Consider the following 12,200-nt stretch of genomic DNA (forward strand, 5'->3'; position numbering starts at 1 on the left):
AGTAGAATTATAGGCAAAATGTTTTATTTCAATTTGGATAGAGCAAGGGAGGGTTATAACCCGTCAGATTTTTTTTCACCATCTGAGTCCCATTGTGGTGATTTCCCTTTACTTCCTGTCCCAAATAGGAAGTGAGAGAAAATCCCAGCAAATTAAAAGAATTCCTTGGGGACAACCCAAAATTTGGAATTTTCTTTTACTTTCACTCTCAGTGATAACAGTAAACAGGACAAATAGAGGTGAATCTCCATAATGGGGACACAGACAGCAATACAAACTGAAAAGTGTTCTAATCCCTCTGCACTCCATATCCAAAACTAAAAAAAAAAAGTTTAGTTATACTTTAATAGGGCTATGCAAACACTGCTGTATGCTGTAGCACCAGATCCCTATAGGTTCCTATACTGTAGAGTGTCATTCTTATATATAACTACATGAAATACTTTGGGCACCCAGGTCAAATCACATAAAGCCCTGATTGCATGAGCTCTACAGGAATGGAGAACAAAATAAGCATACGTTGTATTTCTGGAACTCTTGAAGCCCAATTCCAGCCAAAAAGTTTAATTTAATTTTTAAGCAAGCGATAAAGGATTACAGTCTTTGGCAGGATTTTATTACTGTGCCTCTCTTGGGGGAGATTTTCCTTCATATCCTATCAAGACAAGAAGTGATTAGAAATCTCCCAACAGAGGCATTACTAAAAACACAATTTTAGGAGAGTTGAGTTCTGACATTGTTTTTATTGTGTCAATGCCACCTTCTCCTGGTGACAACCACTCCACTGATTTGTTGTCGAGCCATCGCAGGGACAGAAAGAAAAGGAAAATCACAGAACAAAAAATTTACCTCTATCCAGCTGTATTCAAAAGTAAAAAATACAGGGGTATGGATGTTACTCAGCTCGGCCAGTACAAACCACTGCAGTGTGAGGGCTAGAAGTAGCATTTTGACAGAAAGAAAAGAAAGCTGAGCTGCTAAAATTGGATGAATTACTGCACAGTGTCTGTGGCTAGAGAGATCAGTGAGGGCTTATTTTAAAGCTTATTTGCGGCTTAAGATTTTTTTTTACATATTTTTATATTTATAGCCTGCTTACAGTTGTACTTTAAGTGTATTCATCGCAGAGGTTGTGTTTAGCTTTGACTTGATAATAGAACAATTGACAACAAGTGCACATTAAAGTAATAAAACAAAGTGTCTAATCACAATTATTAAGTGCAAAGAGCAATTGTGTTTTGCAAAGTGCTGCAACCCATTAAAACCAATTTACATTCCATTAACTGTAGCCACATCAGTGACAGATTCATTTTTCTTAGCTGTCAAGGGTAATTGAACTTTATACTATTAAATAACCTATATAAACAAAATCATTTAACGAATAAAAGGTAATAGTATCACACAGATAATTTAAATGAACAGGACAACAAATAGGAAGAAATCAATTCAGTGGGATATAGACCAAAAAAAAGGCAAACACAACAGTACAAGTGCTCTTAGTCCCAGCGAGTCCAGGCATAATATTGGAATTGCAAGTTTACAGTACTGACCACTCGACTTTTGCATCCAAGATAGTGACACTAGACTGCTTGTGGTTTGGTAAACGAGTGGGAGAAGAGACCACAGGGGGTGTTTTGTGCTTAGCTGTGAGATCATTAAGGACATATTCCTTTCTAGCAACAGGTAAGGTTGGCAAATGAACTCCACGACTTAAGTATGGAATTAAGTAGAGAATGGGGTTCAAGCAGCTGTTGAGGCTTACTAAGGCCAAAGTGATTCTCCGTACCTTATAGATATATTGGCTGGCAGCGCAAGTGTTAATGATGTCCATTCTCATGAGGAAATACAGGAGATGGGTGACATGGTAGGGTAGGAAGCAAAGCAGAGAAACGACAAAAACAAATCCTATGATCCTCATGGCCACTTTTCGATGAATGCTTGATTTGATTTGGCATACTTTTCGTGCCAATACTGGAAAGACCACTCCAATAACTGTAAAGGGTACCAGACAGCCGAAGATCAAGGCACAGACATTGTAGGAAACAAGTCGATTTTGCCACAGTGTTGGGGAGAAGCCTTCAAAACAAGACGTCCGTGTGCTATTTTCCGGCACATTGTCCAGTGGACCTCCCAAGATTAATGGCAGTACAATGGCACCGCAGACCATCCAAATGATAATGGTCAGTACTAGCGGGCAGCAACTAGACTTGAGCCTTAGGAATATCACTGGGTGAACAACTGCAAGATACCTGTCCAGGCATATACTGGTAAAGAAGCCAATGCTCAAGTAGATGTTGGCATAGAAAAGAGTGCCCATAATTCGGCAAGCTATGTCACCTAACACCCAGTTGTTTCCAGCATTGTGGTAATAAATCCGAAAAGGTAGTAGGCATATAAAAACAAAGTCCACAGCAGACAAATTAACAAAATAGATGTTGGAGCTCCGTGCTCTCTGCTGGCGCCGAGTCAGGAAGTACAAGGCAAGGATATTGCCCGGTAGGCCCAATATAAACACCAGGCTGTATGTAACTGTGAAAAATCCATACTGAAAATCAGCCTGAAGGCTGCAAACATTCCGGTTGGCTCCTTGCACAGATTGATTCTCATCCATTCCAACATAGGATAAGTTGGGGGAACCTCGAGTGGTGGCTGGTGCTGAAAAGTCAGTGAAATCTGCTAAAGATGCAGTTGTGGCAAACAGCTCATCTCAACCTAGAGCAGTCGTGCAAGCTCCTCTGTGTCGGTTCAAGACTAACCACCTCTATTATAGCAGTGTGTAGCAGAAGTAACCACAGGAAGTGAAAGGTCTGCAAAAACTACACTTTAAAAAAAGAAAAACCCTCCTCAAATGTGAAGGGAACACAATTTGAAAGAAAAATGTAACACTTCTTAATATCACGTCACAAAGTAACACTTTGACATATATCACATAGAATATATGTTTAGATTTCTGAGCTTTAGGCAAATACAATAGTCAGAAATGTTTAAAGTGTATGTAAAGCCAAAACTTTATCTTTTGGTTTTGAGTAGAATGTGGCTGGTCTCTGTGGCATTCTGTGTCCTCACATGGAAGAATTAAATGGCTGCATCAGTTTTCTTTTCTTAGGCTGTTTTCGCCTGGTGATCTGGACAGTAAAACACTACCTATATTAGATTGCCTTCATTCTGGATGAAGGAACACAGGGTACACCTTTTGACAGCAGCATTGTCAGTTGGGGGGGGGGGGGGGGGAGTGTTAGATCTACTAGCAGATTTAGATACACCAACACATTCAAGCCAAACTCCAGCTAACACTTTATAAGCAGTTACAGAAAACAGTCTTTTTCTTTTTGGGATAAAGGTTTTACATAAATAAAAGCTGATCACTGCAAGCACCCATGTCATTGGTAAATGGTTTGTCTAACCTCTGTAACTTATACATTCTGCTGGAGATCTGATTCTTTTGAAAAACAACAACTTTACTGACAGGATGACCAGATGAAAATAGAAGAAAGACTAAAAAAAAGAAAAGGAATGCAGCCATCACATATAAGGAATGGCAAGCTGCAATATAATAAATGTTTGCTTTTGGGTTTAATACCACTTTAAATTCACTATTATACCACTTTCACAAAGGCGATAGGTGAAGAGGGGGGGGTTAAAAGCAGGCAGCTGAGCCACAGTTTTATTGCCCCTGATTACCTTACTAAAGGTGGAGGAGACTGTTAAATACAGTGACCGCACTGCTATGCAGCAAGTTTCACATGGCATGTCTGGTTGACAGGCAGCAGCACCTGTCAGGTCGACCATTCAAAGCATTAGGGCCATGTCACAAATGCGAGCCAAACACCTGACTTGAGGTTGCAGCACATTAGTCCCCCTGAACATTGCGGTTAGGCAAAAATAAAAAAAAAAACAACAAAGAAAAAACAAGGCATTCAGGAGGTGGCAGGATCACTGACTGAATGTCTGACAGCTGTTGTTTAGCCACACTCTGAAAAGCAATCCACCGCAGAACACTTTTCAGAGAATGGGCAAATGTGAAAGTTACCTTAAAGGATAAGTTCAACTTTTGCACAAAAATAACAAATGCACATTTTAAAATGTGCATTTATTATTCTTGTCCAAAGGATCCTGTAAAGCATTGCACCAGCAATCAGTAGATGGCTGATGCCATGCAGGTCTCCTGCAGAGCTGTCAGAATATGTGCTTGCCATACGGAATGTAAAAATATATTCTGACAGGAAGCTTCAATGAACTACCACAGTGCTCCACAGTGCTGTGGTAGTTCATTGAAAACTACAAACCCACAACCGCTAAGGCTGTCGGGACTTGCAGATCATTCATTCATGGAAGTCCATGAATGAATGGCGCATCTGTGTGGGCGGAGCCCCACACGGCCACGCTGTTTTTAAATCTCACAGATGATACAGGAAGAAGTTTTCCCGCACTATCTGTCAGAGGGAGGGGGGGCAGCGGGAGCAGCTGCAGCTATGGGAACATATTATATGTTCCACCCTAAAAACGGGTGAATCATGTAACATGTTCCCAAAGGTGGATTTATCCTGTAAGTCCTGCTAACCGTTGTCTGCAGTACACAAGTGATTGGTAAGCCAAACAAACAAACATCATCTTTTCCGGTGACAGCTAAGAGGGGATTTCTGCTCGGTTTGGAAAGATCGCCTCTTACTTCCCGTTGCGCTTCTGAAACAGGAAGTGGAAGGAAATCTCCCTGAGAGGAGACAAAAAACAAAAATAAAAATAGACAGGGATTTTACAAACCACACAAAATGTAACTTAAGTATCCGCTCCCCTGGTAACTTGTGACATTCAGCATAGGAACTGCTGCATCTCACAATTGCACAAAACCTATGAGAGAAACACAGGGACATTGCTGTCCTCTTTCTGAATGCGTATTGCTTAGTTAATGCTGACCTAATGGGTTCAACACATTCTAAATCACTGAGATAGAACAGGTAAGTAGATTGGTGTCCAATGTCATTCAGGCAATGGTTTCATAGTGGCACTTCTTTCTGTTCTTCTCCACATGTATATATTGATTTTCACACCAAAAGAACAATGCTGCAACCTTGACTCCAAAGAACCTGCTCACACACTGTAAGTAGAGAAAGAACTACTGAGAGATGTCGTCCTGGGACACCTGCTGATGTTAATGGAAACTGATCTTAAACACCTTACTTATGCCACCCTCCAGCTGGGAGTAAAATAAAATAAAATCACTGGGAGTAAAATAAAGCTGTTTTCTCACTACAGGAACAAGGTAAAAAATAATAAAAATGCCTGGAAGAGTTGGAGATTTTGGAACAAATGTAAGTCATACATATACAAAACCTATAAAGGCATTATAAACCTTCTTACCATTACCTTGTGTGCAATGATCATGTAGTTTTGGTGTCATTTGTTGCCCCGTACACACAGCCTGTAGTAGAGGAAATCTTCACATTCCTGTGTTAGAATTTCTGTTTGTGTTCAAATATGGCATGTGGCCTGACACTGCAGAGGTTAATGCATGATCTCTGTCTGTAGTCTAAGAACTAACATTTCCCATTAAGAAACCACATATCCCACATTCCCCAAGTCTCTCAGTCTATTGCTCTGCAGGTGAGGGATAAACAGTAAGTAGATCTGACACAGACACAAACAGGCAGAGGAAGTAAAAGAAATATCACCATGCTGGAAGAGATGTTTCATCACATTAGCATTCCCACATTTGTGATACAACACAGAGGAAATGGCAAGGCATGTTCTGGATGTTGTGTGATACAGAACAAGAAGTTGTCTGTCTCTAGGGACAAGCTAGGTTAGCTAATACATGGATATAGGGAAAACAATCAGCCATGATACTGTAAACTGCATCCACAACATCTGAGCTCATCATTACAAGGTAAGGCAAACAAACACCACAGGGAATATATTTACACTGATACTTAGTTAAAACAATGAGCACATTTGAAAGTCTACAATGCCTTTAACCACTTGAGCTCCTGAGGATTTACCCCCCTTAATGACCAGGCCTCTTTTTGCTACTCGGCGCTGCACTAATTCAACTGATAATTGCGCGGTCATGCAATGCTGCACCCAAACGAAATTTACGTCCTTTTTTTTCACACAAATAGAGCTTTCTTTCGGTGTAATTTGATCACCTGTGCGCTTTTCATTTTTCACGCTATAAACAAAAAAAGGCCAAAAATTTTGAAGAAAAACAATATTTTTTACTTTCTGCTATAAAAAATATATAAAAAAATCCCAATAAGTGTATATTGATTGCTTTGTGTGGAAGTTATAGCGTCTACAATCTATGGTATAAATACTGCAATTTATGCCATTTTTCTGCTATACAGCGCTGCGCTAATTTAACGGACAATTGCGCGGTCATGCAATACGGTACATAAATGAAATTTACATTCTTTTTTTCCCCACAAATTCAGCTTTCTTTTGGTGGTATTTGATCTCCTGTGCGGCTGTTAAAAAAAAAAGGCTGACAATTTTGAGGAAAAAAAAACAATATTTTGGACTTTTTGCTATAAAACATGTCCAGTAAAAAAAAAATGCAAAAATCAAATTTAGTCATAAATTTCTGCCAAAATGCATTCTGCGACATGTCTTTGCTAAAAAAAAAAAAACCCAATACATGTAAATTAATTGGTTTACGTGAAAGTTATAGCGTTTACAAATGGCAGGAAAGATACTGGGATTTTTAATTTTTATTTATACTAATAATGGCGCCGATCAGCGACATATAGCGGCAATCAGCGACATATGGCGGGACTACGGCGGACATTTTGATACTGGGGGGGGGGGACTGACTTGGGGTCACTGACATCCCCAGTGACACCAATTCAGTGATCAGTGAAAAAAAAAACACTGAAACTGTACTAATGTCACTGGGGAGGAAGGGGTTAACCTTTTTAGAATTAGCTGTGTAAGGGGAGTGTTTTACTAGGGGGCAGGGGTGTGTACTGGACGGGGGGAGGGAGGGGGGAGCTGATCGAGGGAGAGAAACTCTTCTCTCCCTCTGCAGCTTGTCGGCGAACTGTCACAGAGCAGGCTGTGTGTAAACAATGCAGCCCTGCTCTGTGTCAGTGATTACCGCTCATCGCGGGAAAACGGCCAGTAAAAACCAGCCGTGACCCGGCGGCGGAGACCCGCTGCTGACACCCGCGGGACAGGCAGGGCGGGTGCGCGCCTCGCGCGCGCCCCCTACCTGTTTTGACCTGTTTTGAAGGCAGCCGTTTTAAAACGTGCTTTTGCCTACGAGCGCCGCCCTGCCACCGTTTATATGCGGTGGCTGGGCGACATGTGGTTAAGCTTCACTTTTGTAGCACTAAAAATTAGACAGTAATGATTTTAGTGGTTTCTAATTACTGATGAGCTCAGACATGTTCAGGGCCTAGTCCAAACCTACTTGGGCAATTCTGCCATCAAGCTGTTGCTGCATATCAAAAGTGGTTGATGCATTACCCACCCAAAAAAACATACGGCGGCTGCAGGATGCAGGATGCCTCGGCTGTATTTGACTGGTGGTGTACAATGACTGCTTCCTGATGTGATAGCTCAGGTGCGTTCAGACTAGGAGCTGACAAAGTCCACGATGATTGGCGGAAGAAACGCGTCAATGTAATGATATCATCATGCCCTACGTAACACCATGTTGTTGTATCCATGAGGTGGAAGAGGTACGCCACACGCCTCCACCTTGGATATTCACTGGGCAAGACAGAAACAGCTAGCTAATGAGCTTACTCCCGGGAGTCTACTCAGTAATGTATGGCGATGCATACAACTTCCACCAGTGGCAAGTAATTTTTGTAATGAGCAAAGCATTGATTTGCATTCTGATATTATATGGAACTTTTTGTTCATAACTTTTATAAGGAACTCTATTGCTCTTACTTAGAAGATACATTTTTGGGCCTATTAAGGACTATTTTTCATCTACATGAGTCCATGCAATTACATGATCAAGATTCCAGATATCTATACACTATTCACGTTTGAAGATTCAAAAAACAATTTTTATACGAATAAGAGGAAAAATCTCCTTCATTTGATAACGGATCACTAGATATATTTTTTATTTATATAAATCCAATCATGGACTCTATTGGGGTATTTACCTTACATAATATATCTAAAAAAATGTATTCATGATCTTTTTTCATCTGACTAATATATTCATGTCATTTATTTTAGATTTAGCATAATAGTGCCACTAATAGATGTCATTCCGTTAAAGAAATATCGGCTGATTGAGGCTGGCTACACATTGTCAATCTTTCATGTCAGGATACCATTTATGATGATGATGAGATATAATGAAGGTAATATTATTTTAGATTCAAAAAGATTTTCCTCTATATAGTAATTAATTAAAGATCTCTGATATAGATTCATCTTGATATCATACTGTACTTATGAATATGGGGATTCTTCTTATACATATTATTTACTACTCATATTGTCTTCCTAGGATTTTTTCTACTTGCTACTTCTATATCCAGTACTGATGACCACACATATGAAGTGAAAAGATGTATCTTCTTAAAGTCATGTCACTATTGGAAATCAGCAAGGCATCAAAATTGTGAAGATAGAATCACTCAGAATAGAATGAAAGTGGACTCTCCATAGATTACTACCACCTCCCCTATATGAAGAATTCTTCTTATTGCTCTATCAGTTTCCTAGCCATGCAATTGATCACCATGACGCAGCTAAGTGCATACGCAGGACGTTCTTTTGTTCTCGTTTTTAACTCACTGCTTTTACTTTTATGATTGACTGTGTATTCACCATGTCATACGCCCACCCTTTCAGAATATCTTAGTGATCATAATAAAGAAATTATTTGCATCTACTATTGATGTTTTTTGATTACTCTGCATTGGATTCAAAATACCGTTCTCTTTTGCAGTTTGCTCTAGTCAGTTGCTAACTTTTTCTAATATGCTCATATTCGGTTTATAGTCCACACCCCAAAATAGGGTGAGTCAGAGAGATCCCTTTGATGGGTGGTTACACCCTATATGATCCCCTCCCCGATGACCCCTTTTTGGAAAGTAGACAATCCAAGGAATTTGCTAAGAGGCATGGTGAGTATTTTGCAGATATTTTTTGTCATTTTGGTCACAGGGTTTTGAAAAAGAAAAAAAGAAAAGAAAAAATACATTTTTTTTTATTCATCTTCATTTTCCAAAAATGTTTGGCAACAAATGGGATCTAATGACAAAATGGTGCTCATGTGCTTATGGATACGTGTCTAAAATAAGTATAAAAAACACACTCACAAATAAAGTGCCTCTAACAGACACCTGGTGTACTCAGCCTCATTTGGTGTAAATGGAAGCTACTAGACTATGTGCTCCTCGGAGCAGCATGCGTTCCATACCCTGGAAGTGACGTCAGCGGAATCTTGACGCATTTCGATCACAAATTGTCTTCAGGAAGTGCAAATTCCGCCATATTGCTAGTGGCTCTTGTACCCACCAGCTGAAGGCCCATTTTAACCATTTCCGCGCCGTCCTATAGGCAAAATACTACTACAGGGCGGCACGACTGAAAAATCACGTGTATATATATGTGATTTTATAGTTCCGGGTAGGGGGGCGCACGCACCCGACCCACGCCACCATTCGTGGCCTCGGCTGTCAATCGCCGGGTCCCAGCCGGCACCTGGTGATTGCCGAGTATCACCTATTGCCAAATACTTTAACCAATCATTTAATTACCAGTAGCGTGATATCTCAATCATATACAGTCAACCTTAGGTGTAAATTCATATTATTCATAATATACCCCAGTGTTTCTCAACCTACTTCCAGTCAGGGCGCCCTTGAAAATTATTTTCATTCTCCAGGCACCCTAATTAAGGGTTGGTTCACACTACTGCATGTCGAGGAATGTGTGTAAAATCGCATGCATTCCGAACGTGCACACAAATGCACTGCTCGCACAAGGGTGCGATTAATTCCTAATGTTACTAATTCCTAATGTGCATTAGCAAATGCAGTGCTTTTTCGGTGTGGCGCAATTTAAAAAAAATAGTTTGGGGACTAGGGCCAGTTCACACCAGAACCCGGTATGGGAAAGGAGCATTCCGTGTGCATTTCCCGCACTGCAGGTGATTGCATTGCCCTTGCGATTTGCATGTAGGTGCCAATGCATTGTTAACAGCATTCCAAACACAGATCGGAAATGCAGTGTGTTTGAAGGCACCAGACTGCATTCAAATGAATGGGCTGCAAAATTACACTGTACGTTCCCCTCTAACCTCTGCACCCTAATCCCACCTTTGGACCCCAATCCCCCTGCTAATCGCTGCACTCCAGAACCCTTCTGTTCACCTTCATAACCCAAAACTCCACCTCTGCTCACCTCTGTACCCTAAACCCACTCTGCTCACCTCCACACCCCCTCTTCTCTGCTCACTTCTGTACCCCAACCCCCCTCTGCTCACCTCCACCCCCCATACACCTCCCTGCTCACCTCCATACCCCCAACCCCTCTCTGCTCACCTCCATACCCCCAACCCCTCTCTGCTAATCTCCACACCACCAACCCCTCTCTTCTCACCTTCACACCCCAAAACCCGATTTGCTCACCTCCACACCTCCAACCCCTCTCTGCTCACCTTCACACCCCCAACCCCTCTCTGCTCACCTCCACACCCCAAAACCCCCTCTCTGCTCAGCTCCACGCCCCTAAACCCTGTCTGCTCACCTCTACACCCCCAACCCCTCTCTGCTCACCTTCACACCTCCAACCCCTCTCTGCTCACCTCCAACACCACAAACCCCTCTCTGCTCACCTCCACATCCCAAACCCCTCTCTGCTCACCTCCACATCCCAAACCCCTCTCTGCTCACCTCCACACCCCCAACCCCTCTCTGCTCACCTCCACACCCCCAACCCCTCTTTGCTCACCTCCACACCCCCAACCCCTCTTTGCTCACCTCCACACCCCAACCCCTCTGCTCACCTCCACACCCCCCTCTGTTCATTTCCATGCCCCAAACCCCCAACCCCTCTCTGCTCACCTCCACACCCCCAAATCCTCTCTGCTCCCCTCCACACCCCAAAAACCCATCTCTGCTCACCTCCACACCCCAAAACCCCCTCTCTGCTCACCTCCACATGCTTAATCCCTCTGCTCACCTCCACACCCCATACACCTCCCTGCTCACCTCTACACCCCCAACCCCTCTCTGCTCACCTCCAAACCCCAAACCCCTCTCTGCTCACCTCCAAACCCCAAACCCCTCTCTGCTCACCTCCAAACCCATCTCTGCTTACCTCTACACCCCAAACCCATCTCTGCTCACCTTCACACCCCAAACCCCTCTTTGCCCACCAGCACCCCCTCCCCTGCTCATTTCCATGCACCAAACCCCTCTCTGCTCACCTCCACACCCCCCTCTCTGCTCACTTCCACATCGCCCTCTCTGCTCACCTCCACACCACAAAACCCCATTAGCACTCCTATGTACCCCACTCTCCCTGCTAAACGCTACACGCTAACCTCCACCCTCCCTTTTGATCCCCTCCGTGCCCTGCTTTCCACTTACCAGAACCTCGGGTCAGGCCGTTCTTCTATTGCAATCCACACAGCTGTGGGCGGTGCTGGATGGGTACTGTCCTGTAGGGGGAGGCAGAGAGCTCAGGATTCAGAAAGCTGCTTCCCCCTGCAACTGCTTTGCATTGCACTGTGCAGACAGAGAGCTTGCTCTCAAAGTGGGAGTTCGGACGGATCTCACAGCTTTTTCAAGCAAGATGCCACGGCACCCCTGAGGACCTCAGGCGGCACCCCGGTTGAGAAACGCTGATATACCCTATGTCTACCCTGTTTTCCTTGACCCCTAGTGGGGAATAAACTAATTACTACTCTGTATTAATCCTAATGGTAAAGAATAATTGTATTACCTGCCTATCCCGGGGGGAAATAAATTAGTTTATTATAAGTTAACATAGTAAGTCTCCATCACTAAAATTTAAAAAGCAATTTAAGTCAATATCTATATTTAATCCTTCTGGTGTTAAGGTTTGGAGTTGATAAATCCATTTAGTTAAATTTTTTTAAATCTCTCTTACCCTATGAGATCCTCTCCAGTGCTACTACTTTGTCTATAGCAAAAATAAATAATTTTGCTGGGTCCTTATGTGCCACCCTAACATAATTTGAAACACTGTTTCTGGTAACCCTT

General features: G+C 42.5%; 1 protein-coding gene across 1 annotated transcript; it reads right to left on the bottom strand.

The window, feature by feature from the left end:
- Positions 1 to 520: 520 nt before the first annotated feature.
- LOC149463067 (lysophosphatidic acid receptor 6-like) lies at positions 521 to 2,720 on the bottom strand. Its single transcript, XM_089675954.1, has one exon. It carries the CDS (start codon positions 2,609 to 2,611, stop codon positions 1,538 to 1,540), a length of 1,074 nt encoding a protein of 357 aa, XP_089532080.1. The 5' UTR covers positions 2,612 to 2,720; the 3' UTR covers positions 521 to 1,537.
- Between the last annotated feature and the right edge of the window lie 9,480 nt (positions 2,721 to 12,200).

Source organism: Staurois parvus, unplaced genomic scaffold (assembly GCF_062004578.1).
Source record: "Staurois parvus isolate SC_StPar_1 unplaced genomic scaffold, SC_StPar_1.0 ptg000160l, whole genome shotgun sequence".
Classification (NCBI taxonomy): domain Eukaryota; kingdom Metazoa; phylum Chordata; class Amphibia; order Anura; family Ranidae; genus Staurois; species Staurois parvus.

What these genes read in the sequence shown, in the direction of transcription:
- LOC149463067 (XM_089675954.1), bottom strand. Translation starts at nt 2,611, where the DNA reads ATGGATGAGAATCAATCTGTGCAAGGAGCCAACCGGAATGTTTGCAGC.